The 12,675-nt window shown below is 46.1% G+C and overlaps 2 protein-coding genes across 4 annotated transcripts in view; one reads left to right on the forward strand and one right to left on the reverse strand.

Moving 5' to 3' along the window:
* The first annotated feature begins 320 nt into the window (after positions 1–320).
* marcksl1b (MARCKS-like 1b) lies at positions 321–3,164 on the forward strand. The gene is made up of 2 exons (XM_069895060.1): positions 321–494; positions 1,692–3,164. Exons 1-2 carry the CDS (start codon positions 438–440, stop codon positions 2,256–2,258), a joined length of 624 nt encoding a protein of 207 aa, XP_069751161.1. The 5' UTR covers positions 321–437; the 3' UTR covers positions 2,259–3,164.
* A 2,549-nt stretch (positions 3,165–5,713) lies between these two features.
* The window catches only part of hdac1 (histone deacetylase 1), a 36,831-nt gene continuing 29,869 nt past the window's right edge, over positions 5,714–12,675 (reverse strand). The window contains exons 12-15 of one of the 3 annotated variants that reach the window (XM_069895063.1): positions 11,273–11,419; positions 9,023–9,080; positions 7,107–7,192; positions 5,714–5,954 (exon numbers count right to left, since the gene is read on the reverse strand). In XM_069895063.1, the coding sequence (XP_069751164.1) occupies positions 7,156–7,192; positions 9,023–9,080; positions 11,273–11,419 (242 nt within the window). In that variant the 3' untranslated portion in view covers positions 5,714–5,954; positions 7,107–7,155. Of the gene's footprint in view, positions 6,128–6,508; positions 7,193–9,022; positions 9,081–11,272; positions 11,420–12,675 lie in introns of those variants that run through there. The other 2 variants (XM_069895062.1, XM_069895061.1) reach the window with 2 other exon arrangements.

The following is a 12,675-nucleotide window of genomic DNA, read 5'->3' on the forward strand; positions in this document are numbered from 1 at the left end:
CCCTCTCCTCCCCTCTCCCCTCCCCAGCTCTCCCTCTTCTCCCCTCCCCAGCTCTCCCTCTTCTCCCCTCTCCAGCTCCCCCTCCCCCTCCCCCTCCCCTCTCCCCCTCTCCAGTTCCCCTCACCTCCCTTCTCCTCTCTCCTCCCCTCTCCAGATCCCCTTTCTCCTCCCCAACTCCCCCCCTCCCAGCTCCTCATCTCTTCCCACACCACCCCCGCAGCCGAGGGGACTTCCCCATTGGTCGTCTCACTGGGTCAACCGTCGGTGCTGATTGGCTATTCTCGCTCAGTCCTGCCTCCAATCACGGGCGCCGGCGCTCGGGCGCTGTCGCTTATGAAACGGACCGGGGGCGCGGCGGCGCCGTCAGTGTCGAGCGGAGCCGTAGCGTAGGGGGAGCGAACCAGAGCCGGAGCGCAGGGGACCGAGCCTGAGCCGCCATGGGTAGCACGCTCGCCAAGCCCAAAGCCCCGGAGCCCGGCAAGCAGAGCGGGCAGGTACGTGTTCCCGCGGCCGGAGCTCCCTGAAGCCCGAAGCCCGAAGCCCGACCGCTTCTCCCCTCGCTGTGTGAGCTGCCTCGTGCGGGGCGGGTGCTCCGGGATTCTCTGCTCCGGGATTCTCTACTCCGAGACCGGAGACCACCCTCTACCTTCGCCCCTCGTTGTTCAGCAGCCCCCAGAGCCCGACCTTCACCCCCCCCCCCCCCCCACTAGGTCGCCCTCCTTCCAACCTGCCGCTCCATCCACATTATTGTACCCCCCCACCCCATTCCCCCCGAATTGACGCCCCCCCATCCCGGGTCGCGTCGCCACCCCCCCCCCCCACCTCGTCCTTTTCCCCCGGCCGAACTGTCGCCCTCCATCCCTGACCCCCCCCCCATTCCGCCCGAACTGCCCCCCCTAAAAAAAATTCGGCTTCCACTTTGTTCTGTGGGCGAACCCCCCCCGCCCGTCCCACTGCAGCTCGGTGGCGCCGCCTGGCAGCGGAGCGCGGAGATATCGGGCGCCAGGGATCGACCCCGTCCGCCCGCCGCACCGCTCCCTTGGGCAGTGTCTTACACGGAGGACGCGGTTTCTTGGGGGTGGGGGGGGGGAAAGAAAGAAAGGTTCCATCTGGAGTAAGATGGGTCTGTGGGTGGGGGGGGAGGTGACGAGTGAGGGGATCTGGGGGGAGAGGTTGTGTGGGGGGCATCTGGGGGTTGGGAGGTTGGTGTGGAGGGGGATCTGGAAGGGAGGGAGGTGGCATGTGGTGGGATCTGCGATGGGGGACAGAGAGGGAGGTGGCGTGTGTGGGGGGCAAGGGAGGGAGGTGGCGTGTGTGTGGGGGGGGAGAGGGAGGTGGCGTGTGGGGGGGGGGAGAGAGGGAGGTGGCGTGTGGGGGGGGGGAGAGAGGGAGGTGGCGTGTGGGGGGGGGGAGAGAGGGAGGTGGCGTGTGGGGGGAACGTGGGAGGTGGTGGTTTTTGGTGATCTGGGGAGGGGGTGGTTATTGGTTTTCCCTTGACCCTCACAATTTGGTTCAGACATAAAAGGGAGTAGTTCTCATCTTCACATCCCCTGGCGGGCTGCTCTGACACCTGTTGTCAGGCCGTTGTCCTGTAAACAGCCCCCATGTCCGGCTGCAGCTGAATTGTCAATGGGATGAATTGTTGGTGTTCCCTTGATCCATTGCTAATCTGCTGCCAAATCTCATTGCAGGAGAATGGACACGTTAAAACAAATGGGGATGTTTCTCCGAGCAAGGCTGATGGCGATGTTGCCACAGCCCCTCCAGCAGACGGCACTGCCTCTGCGTCAAGCATGAAGGAGACGTCAGGAGATGCCATTGAGCCAGCTCCACCTGCTGAGGGGGAGGCTGCCAAAACCCAGCACACACAAACTCCCAAGAAGAAGAAGAAGAAAAAGACATTATCTTTCAAATCCTTTAAGCTAGGCAAAATGTCCTTCAAGAAGACAAAGAAAACCGAGGCAGCAGAATCCAGTCCTGTTGAAGAAAAGGCACCTGTGGACACGAGCGCAGGTGGTGGGGAGGTGGAGGGGAAGGCTGTGGAGGAAAAGGCTGCAGAGGTGCTTCAGGACCAGGGACAAGCAGAAGCTGTTGCCGCTGAGCAGCACGAAACCAAAGCTGAGAGCAAGGATCCTCCAAGTCAGGAGGAAGCCCCAGTGAAGGAGGAGCAGCCACCGCCTGCAGGAGATGGAGCCAAGCAGGAGGTGGCAGAGCCTAGCTCCACAGGCCCAGTGGTGGCTGAACAGAAGGAAGAGTAGAGTGGAGTTGTTTACAAACTTTATCTGCCACGTGTTCACTCAGCCAGTTGCCCCTCGAAGAAGTCGACCGGAACCATGGGCTTGCACATCACTCCATCTCTTGTAGATCAATTCAACAATTGTAGTCTTCAAATTGTCTCAGTATTAAACTTTTTTTGCCCTTTTGCCACAGATTTTTAAAATGTATTTTCCTGGGATCAAATTGGGTGCAATGACTATCTCTCTTTCCCCCTGCCTTGCCCAAATTTGGGATTAAAATCGAAGTGGAAGAAATGAAGATGGGACTTGAGGCTCATTCCTTGAGTTGTCAATATGTGGCATTGTTCTGTTTAGTCTCATGGTCTCTGAACTCTGGCATTTAACCGGACTTGGGCTTGACTGCCACCCTTTACTGTCTCTTCCTGTCAGTTCCTTAGTATTTGCATTTCTCCCTCATTTCCTGATTTGAGACATTTTTGATTGAAGCTTCTAGATTCTTCTGTCTGACTACAGCACTATAAAAGTAAACATAGTGTTTCTCATTGACTTTTTTTTGAGGGGGAGTGTAAACTTTAAATGTGATGGTTTTTGCTGTTTTGTCCTGTAAATAAAACTTTGGCCAAATTGATTTGCAATTTTTTATTGCTAACTTTTACAGTGGATTGACTATTGTAACATTTTAAAAAAGGGAAAATAAATTTTACATGTGGACTGTTGAGTGATTCTAACTTTCCCTCCCAGAATGGTACCTTGAGTGACCATTAACCCTGGTTTACACTTGTAAAATCTTGCAGGAAACAAATGAACATCATTTAGTCAATTTTTACTGATTTTTGTCAAATGGATTTCCACTGTTTTGCTGTCACTTTTAACAGTGTAGTAAATGTACAGTTTTAGTCTAATTACCAATAAACTAAATGGAAAATATTGATGGAAATCATTGGATTCTCTTCATAGCCAGAAGGGCACCCTCCAGCTCATGCTAAGTGACACATTCACGTCACAAACCAATAATCCTTGTGGCAGGTCTGTTAGTGCCAAAACCAATCATGGACCACCCCTTCATCTGCTAGAATACATCAGAAAAGCATTGACAATCTTCAAACCGGACACTGGAGGCATGTGGCTCAATATTTTGTCTTGTTTTTGTTTGTTGTGATATGGATCCTGAGTGAGTTGCTTGTGGAGAGATTTGAGGATGAATTTTAATTCTTAAGAGTTTGGGTATGTTTGGTTAACAGGGATGCTTTTTTATTCAACTGCCATTTGCCAACCTTGATTTAATCTCCAGATCCAGGATTGAACTGACTGCTCACCTACATTCCATAAGATATAGGAGCAGAGGTAGGATATTTGGCCCATTGAGTCGAGTACAATACCTTGCATCCAGCACATAGTTTTTTTTTCCTTTTGTGGTGAGAAGCAGAGACAGTTCTTTCGCTTTGTAGTGGCTCATTTAGTTACTGGTATAAATTCTGGTTAGTACCTGACCTCAACTTGCTGCAGATTGCTTTTATTGAGTTTGACTAGAAAGCAATAGGCTGTGGTACAACCTTTCTTGTGTTCAATTCTACCTTGTAGTCATCTGAAGAACCTTTGGAGTAACTTTTTTCTGTTATTTTAAGTTAGTCATGCCTTTTGGAAAAGGGCAACTTCAATGTTGATTTGAGGAATGATATGTAGGATATAGGTGTGAGATGGGTGCAGTGAGGACCATAGTGGAGATGAGCAGTTGATGCATCAGAAAAGTGTACTCCTTGTCCAGTGTCCAAGTATTGATGATAGTGATGGATTATCTATGGGGGAAGGCTCCAACTTGGCAGGGATAATGGACATTGGAGTGCAAACAAATGAACTCAATCCAGTTGTCATTGCTGGACTATTGGGTTTTTTCAGGAATAGATTCTGCCAAAAGATCAACCAACTTGAAGCAATAGATCCTGTGAAGTTCCAACCAGCAAGGTTCATTGATGGTTAAAGCTTTATCAAGAACCCACAATATCAATACTCTGAGGCACCTCCAATGGGAACCTGGCTGAGTTCTGTACCTGAGTGCCTGTCTCCTGAAAGACATTGGATTGTTGATTGTTGATTGTTCATGTAGTACATGAACCTCAGATTAATATCAGTGCACAATTTCCCATGTAAAGCAATTCAATGAGGTGATATTAATGGAGGGACATTGGTAAAGAGAGCCTCCCTCTGTACAGTGCTCCCTCTGCCCTGCCTGTGATAATCACTAGATCTTGCAGTTTTTTTCTCTAGAGGAATTGACCCCACAACTGCTACATTCTGAGCTACTGATGAACTGCTGTTGCACTACAGCAGGCATTGCTTCTGGCTTGAGAACTCAACACCAGTTGTGCCATTTCTGTCAAAAGGAGATCAGGTTTTATCCTGGCTTATGCAAAAATGCTACATTAGGCTCCTGAAAGATTGGAGATCACGGAAATGGCTTCAGAGACTTCCAACACCAGTGTTTGCATCAAAAATCACTGGGATTTTTTGTTGTTGACCATATTGAATTACAAGGGGTCAGATAGAAGAAATGAATAAATTGTGCCATGAACAAGGTTTTCAGTAAAGAGTATGCTTTTCTTGCAAAGTCTGGATAGCTAACCTTCAAGCACAAATACTTGAAATATTTGCATCTACTTTGAGTTTTCACTGAAACACTTAGCTGGGAATCAATGCCCTGGTGCTGGGAGAGAGGCCATCTGATGGAAGGAAGTTGAACTCAAAACATTCAGGAAAAGAAGTTACCAATCACTAACACTGAGCTCTTTGGATCTGTACAAGTCCTTAATCTGTTCCCCAAGGTGACATGGATTTAAAACAGAATAGTGTCAATAACCATCTTCCCCAAGCATGCCCCAATTCTTAACCTTTCTGTTAACACTATCAAACACATTTAACCTGCAGTAATGGTCAGCCAATGTTTTGTGCCAGGACAATACTCGTATTGAGTACAGGAGCTGGGATGTTGTGGTAAGGGTGTATAATTGGTGAGGCCAAATTTGGAGTATGGTGTGCAGTTTTGGTCACCTAACTACAGGAAAGATATCATCAATAAGATTTACAAGGATGTTGCTGGGACCTAAGGAACTGAGCTACAGGGAAAGGTAGAAGAATGAGGGGAGAATTGATGGAGGTATTTAAAATTATCAGGGGATGGAGTAAATGTAGATAGGCTTTTTCCACTAAGGGTAGGTAAGATACAAACCAGAGCACTTGGGTTAAGGGAGTGGAGCTGCCAGCTGAAATGGTGAACATGGGCTCAATTTTAAAAAACTGTACAGGTACACGGATGGGAGGAGTATGGTGTGAGTGCATTCCAAGTGACTAGGCAAAATGTTTTTTATGCTGTAATGCTCTAAGGTTCCAACACTGAGTAAAGGTTCAATAGTGGCATGGCAGCGCCCTCTAGTGTTCAGAAGTACATTCAGGAAGAAAACTGACACGTTTAAATATTGAAATATTTTAACGAACATAACCTTTATTGTGGACTTTTATTTTACAGATGTTGGTCCAACCACAGTGCCCATCTTCTGAAGCCTTCCCTCTGTCAGTGCCCTTAAGTCTCCACCCCCATTCCTTGTGTGCTACTTTGGGGTACCCGGGTTCAGATCCAGTCCTGTCTTCAAGAATCATGAAAGTTTTCCCCATGGGTTTCCTCCCACCGTTCAAAACACATGGGGAAGTAGGATAGGATGTTGCCTGGATTGGAAAATAAGACTTATGAGGCAAGGTTAGCAGAGCTACGACTTTTCTCTTTGGAGTGAAGAATGACAGGTGACTTTAATAGGTTTTCAAGATTCTGGAAAGTTACACAAGGTGGACAGCCATCCCCTTTTTCCCAGGGCAGGAATAGCAAACATCAGGGCACATCTCTACAAAGTGAAGGGAGGAAAGTTTAGGGGAGACATCAGGAGTAAGACATTCTTCCCCCTCCCACCCCAACGAGTTGCGGATGCCTAGATTCCATTGCCTGGGAGGGTGGTGGAAGCTGGACTCAGGCACATGGATGAAATAAAAATACAGGATTATGAGGTTTAGTATTTTCTTTTTGGTAGAAATATATAGGTCGGCACATCAAGGGCTTGTACTGTGTTCTACATGAATTGGAGTAATTTGGGCTCGTGGGCTGAAAGGGCCTGTTACAGGGCTGAATGTTTAAGTTTAAAAAAAAATGACACCATGGAAAGTACTGAGATATTTGATGACATGGTCTTATAGTTGTTCGTCAAAGCAGGAGAGACATACATGGTACAAATGTTTGACTGAATATTTTAATCAAGTTTTGGTCAAAAAGGTCATGAAATAAACTTGATTCATAAGCAACAAGATAAAAAAACACGCATCTGACCCGTGCTTCACTCGGTCAATAGAAGATACTATAAAGTTTTTTCTTTAAAAATGGAAAACATTTCCTTAAGGAGTCTAAGTATACAAGTCAACTGATTTTACCCAGTTTATAATATATAAAAAAAAAATAGAATATCCACTTCACAACATCTGATTACTAATAACATGGGAGGGTTTCATGATTCTCAGTATTTTCAGAAATTTAAATGGTACATTACGGGTAGTAAAAATGGAAGTCAAGTTCTCATCAGCTGGACTTAAGAAAGCCATGTGCTTAGCAAATGCTACCCAGGCAAAGGAGTAAAAAATGCCCATTTGTTTACACTGGAAAATACAGGAAAGTGTTAACAACTCCTTAGTCAACTTCACTTAACAATTTAACTTTTTTGGATCACAGATTAAACAATTTTCAAGGTCAAAACTGTGTTTACAAATAAATTACATGGTCCATTGTACGTTGTAAAAAAATAAGCATTTCTAGGGTCATCTAATAATGCTACATACACTACAGTAACCATGCTGCAGGGAAATGAAGCCACGTTTCCATCTTGATTTATGCATTGCTTGGTTTTGTCTCTTCTGCCTTAATTCTGGAAGGAAAACACATCAAAAGTTGGTGAACAGCACAAAGCTCGACAGTTATAATTCTGCCATTCTGGTCTAATATTACAAGAGGTATGATTCCAGTTTATCAGGAAGGCAAGAGCAGTACCCAGATTCATAGGCCTTCATATCTGCCTTCTCTCTCCAACTAGCATCCCACACTTTCACCTACGGAATGGCAACCCCCCCCCCAACCCCACCAATAGCTGCCAATATGATCGTCAGCTAACACAATGGTGATGGAAATTCCCAGCAGTTGTCCACACAACCATTAAACAACAGAACAATTATGAAATAGTTATTCTAACTATAACCACATTATTGATACTGAAAATTCACAGCTAATCTTGCATTGTGTTTTGTTTATCATATTTCTAAACTAATCAAGTTCATTGACATCTGATTGTACAAGTACAACCCGACATAACAGTGTTCTCCAGTCCTCAGTGCAAAATATGCAAACACACAACCAGATATAACACACATACAGACACACAATACATATGCAGGACAAGTATTACATCTATATAAATAGGCACTGTTTCATGAATACGAGTCTCGGTTGATCAGTGTGATCAGTTCCTTTGGTTGTTCAGCGTTCTCACTGTCCGTGGGAAGAAGCTGTTCCTCAGCCTGGTGGTGCTAGCTCTGATACTCCTGTATCTCTTCCCTGACAGAAGCAGTTGAAAGATGCTGTGTGAAGGTGGAAGGAGTCCTCAAGTGAATTTGCGGCCCTCTTCAGACAATGATCCCAATATGTCACATTGATGTGGGGGTGGGAAAGGGAGACTCCAGTGATCCTCTCTGCCTCTCTTATGGTCCTGTGGATTGATCTCCGATCAATTTCTCTGCAGCAACCATACCATACTGTGATGCAGCTGGCCAGGACACTCTTAATAGAGCTCCTGTTGAAGGTTGATTAAAAGACTAGATCTTATTTAAATGTAATATATAACCCTTGTTATGACTGCCACCATAAACATCAAACATGAGCTGAAGGAACTGAAAATATATTCCATGTAGAGGGAACAAAGGCAGGCAATAGAGGAAGACATGAAGATTATAATATACTAAAGGACAAGTAGAGAATGAATGAAATGATGGTACAGGTACACAATACCTTATCCAGACATCTAAAACCTGGAAAGCTCCAAAAACCGGCATTTTTTTCCTGGTGCTGGTACAGCAGAGGGAGAGAGACATGCCAGCACAACTAGGTTGGGCGAGGGGGTAGAGAGACAGCAGTGCGACTCAGGTGAGCGGGGGGGAGGAGAGAGTGCAGTGCAACTCGGGCGGGTGGGGAGAGACGGCAGCGCGACTCAGGTGGGCGAGGGGAAGAGAGCGCCAGCGCGACTGGAAGGGGGTGGATACAGCAGCACAATTCGGGTGGGCTTAAATCTGGGGCAGCTGCCTTTTGTTCTGAAATCCGGAAACATCCGCAAGGTTCCGTCCGGATAATGGATTGTGTACCTGTATTCAGTACTCATGGATGAAAGTTAATACTAAATGTAGACACAATAGATTACAAGCCCAGAGGCAATGCATAACTGCAGAATGACTCAAGCAGCTTGTTTTTGTGGAAGGAAGCAAGTTGATGCTTTTTTGGAACATGACAAAACACATACACCAAGTCGGTCATCACTCAGGAAAATTATGTATTTAAACATCTGGAAGAAGGGGAAAGCAAGAGAGGACATGAGGCTTAAGGCTTACAGTGAGGAAAATAATAGGCCAGAAAAAGAACAGACAGCAATTTGGAGAACTATTTATTTTGGTCCTGTGACAAGAGTCTGGATTAATTGAATAAAACATCATACCCTTTAGTTTCTAATTTTTCTGCAACACCATCTTTGGCTTTTTCTTCCTCTTTCCCATCTAGGAAAAGAAAAACATTTTATTATTTAATCTGAATTGCCAGCAGTTTTGATGAGGCACAGCATCAGGATGCACAACCCAAGCAACCTGATGATGTTTATGCTCTGCATTCTCATATGCAGATGAAAGTTTGGTGGGGTTGCGGGCAGCAAGGAAAGTTTTCAAAGCTTGCAGACGGATCTGGACCAGCTGGAAAAATGGGCTGCAAAATGGAAGATGGAATTTAATGCAGACAAGTGCGAGGTGTTGCATTTTGGAAGGACAAGCCAAGAAAGGACGTACATGGTAGATGGTAAAGCATTGAGAAGTGCAGAAGCTGCGAGCTGAAGTGGTGAATGCGGCCTCAATTTTCACATTTAAGAAAAATTTGGACAGGTACGTGAATGGGAGGGGCATGGAGGGCCATGAACTGGGTGCAGATCAGTGGCACTAGGCAAAATAATAGTTTGGCATAGACGAGAAGGGCCCGTTTTCTGTGCTGCAATTTTCTATAGTTCTGAGAGAAAGCATCCTCATATCACCACTGGAATGATTAATGACTGGCAGCAATTATGCTTCATGGTTCAGGGACACACACTCTCCCTGCATCTCTGCCGCATGAAAAACAATGGACCCTTTGGATGAACCAGTGGTTGGTCAAACACCAGCCGGATTATGAACCAGAGGTTGCTTCACCACCAACCAGATCCTGTATAAACCAGAGGTGGCTTCACCACCAACCAGACCCTGTATGAACCAGACGTGGCTTCACCACCAACCAGACCCTGTTTGAACCAGAGGTTGCTTCACCACCAACCAGACCCTGTATGAACCAGAGGATGCTTCATCGCCAACCAGATCCTGTATAAACCAGAGGTTGCTTCACCACCAACCAGACCCTGTATGAACCAGAGGTTGCTTCACCACCAAACAGACCCTGTATGAACCAGAGGATGCTTGACCGCCAACCAGATCCTGTATAAACCAGAGGTTGCTTCACCACCAACCAGACCCTGTATGAACCAGAGGTTGCTTCACCACCAAACAGACCCTGTATGAACCAGAGGATGCTTGACCGCCAACCAGATCCAGAGGTTGCTTCACCACCAAACAGACCCTGTATGAACCAGAGGATGCTTCACCGCCAACCAGATCCTGTATAAACCAGAGGTTGCTTCACCACCAACCAGATCCTGTATGAACCAGAGGTTACTTCACCACCAAACAGACCCTGTATGAACCAGAGGATGCTTGACCGCCAACCAGATCCTGTATAAACCAGAGGTTGCTTCACCACCAACCAGACCCTGTATGAACCAGAGGTTGCTTCACCACCAAACAGACCCTGTATGAACCAGAGGTTGCTTCACCACCAACCAGACCCTGTATGAACCAGAGGATGCTTCACCACCAACCAGACCTTGTATGAACCAGAGGTTGCTTCACCACCAAACAGACCCTGTATGAACCAGAGGATGCTTCACCGCCAACCAGATCCTGTATAAACCAGAGGTTGCTTTACCACCAACCAGACCCTGTATGAACCAGAGGATGCTTCACCGCCAACCAGACCCTGTATGAACCAGAGGTTGCTTCACCACCAAACAGACCCTGTATGAACCAGAGGTTGCTTCACCACCAACCAGATCCTGTATAAACCAGAGGTTGCTTCACCACCAACCAGATCCTGTATAAACCAGAGGTTGCTTCACCACCAACCAGACCCTGTATGAACCAGAGGATGCTTCACCGCCAACCAGACCCTGTATGAACCAGAGGTTGCTTCACCACCAAACAGACCCTGTATGAACCAGAGGTTGCTTCATCACCAACCAGACCCTGTATGAACCAGAGGTTGCTTCACCACCAACCAGACCCTGTATGAACCAGAGGATGCTTCACCGCCAACCAGACCCTGTATGAACCAGAGGTTGCTTCACCACCAAACAGACCCTGTATGAACCAGAGGATGCTTCACCGCCAACCAGACCCTGTATAAACCAGAGGTTGCTTCACCACCAACCAGACCCTGTATGAACCAGAGGATGCTTCACCGCCAACCAGACCCTGTATGAACCAGAGGTTGCTTCACCACCAAACAGACCCTGTATGAACCAGAGGATGCTTCACCACCAACCAGATCCTGTATAAACCAGAGGTTGCTTCACCACCAACCAGATCCTGTATAAACCAGAGGTTGCTTCACCACCAACCTGACTTTTTCTCTTCTTCCTTCTCTTCTTCCACCTTAGCGCGTTTTAGTTTCTTGTAATTTGCAGCATTTCGCCGTCCTCCTTCCCCTTCATCTTCAGAATCAGAGAATTCTTCATCACAAGCTATTCTCTTATCCGAAGCACGGACTGTGAGGAAAGAAAATGTGGTGAGCGGAAATGTAAAAAAAAGATTGATTTTGCAAGTGTAATTGATGTTGCTTAATTATTTTGATCACCTGGTGATTCCATTGCTGTCTACCAAAATCTGACTAACCAGAGTTCGGTAATGAACATTGGAATTGAGAATCTGCTGATTTCTTAGAATCAGGAGAGCCTAAATAGAAGGCAACTAAGAAACATAGGTGTGAAATTGAATAAGGTGAGTTGTTTTGAGGGGTGAGGTGCACAGAATCTTCACTGGCAAGATGCAAATACTGGATGTTAAGTTATCATGCAAATCCATTCCACAGTTTAAACCATCTAAATATGTTTTCCTTTCACTGGATACCTAATCTTACAACCCCAATCCCTCTGTACTTTCACAGGTTCTTGTGGAATCTGTAGCTACAATCTACTAATTTTCAGAAAACAGGGTTGTGGGTGCCTGGAATGCCTTGCTGGGGGTGATGGTGGAGACAAACATTAGGGGCATTTAAGAGATTCTTAGGCAGGCAAATGGATGGAAGAAAAATAGAGGGTTACAGGGTAGGGAGGGTTTAATATTTTTCTAAGGAATACATGGGTCTGCACAACATCGAGGGCCAAAGAGCTGTTCTGTGCATATTGTTGGACCTGCTGAGTTTCTCCAGCATTGTGTTTTTACTTCAATCACAATGTCTGCAGACTTTTGTGTTTTACATTTGTGTCTAATACTTGTCTCAAAAGAAGCAGCAAGTGTCCCATTGCTGGAACTTAACCCACTTTTCAACATGTTTATTCAACAAGGGGAACAAATCAGACCAACTTTTTAATCTGAATGATGGTGACCGAACTGCTAAGGACAATGGCATTAATTAGCTTTGTATTCACAATCATTATCCAGAGACTGAAAGATGTTTTATAAGGCACTGGTGAGACCTTACTTGAAGTGTTGTGAGCAGTTTTGGGCTTCTCATTGAAGAAAGGACGCGTTAACATTAGAGAGGTTCATAGGAAGTCCAATATCACACGAAGAGCTTGTGGCCTGTATTCATTGGAATTTAGGAGAATGATGGGGATCTCACTGAAACATTACAAATGTTGAAAGGCATGGTCAAAGAAGATGTAGAAAGGTTGTTTCCTATGTCAGAAGAGTCTAGAACAAGAGGGCACAAATTCAGGATTGAAAGGTGTCCACTTAAAATAGAGATGCGGAGCAATTTCTTCAGCGCGAGGATGGAAAATCTGTGGTATTTGTTGCCACA

The sequence above is a fragment of the Narcine bancroftii genome, chromosome 8 (genome assembly GCF_036971445.1).
Source record: "Narcine bancroftii isolate sNarBan1 chromosome 8, sNarBan1.hap1, whole genome shotgun sequence".
NCBI classification, from domain to species: Eukaryota; Metazoa; Chordata; class Chondrichthyes; order Torpediniformes; family Narcinidae; genus Narcine; species Narcine bancroftii.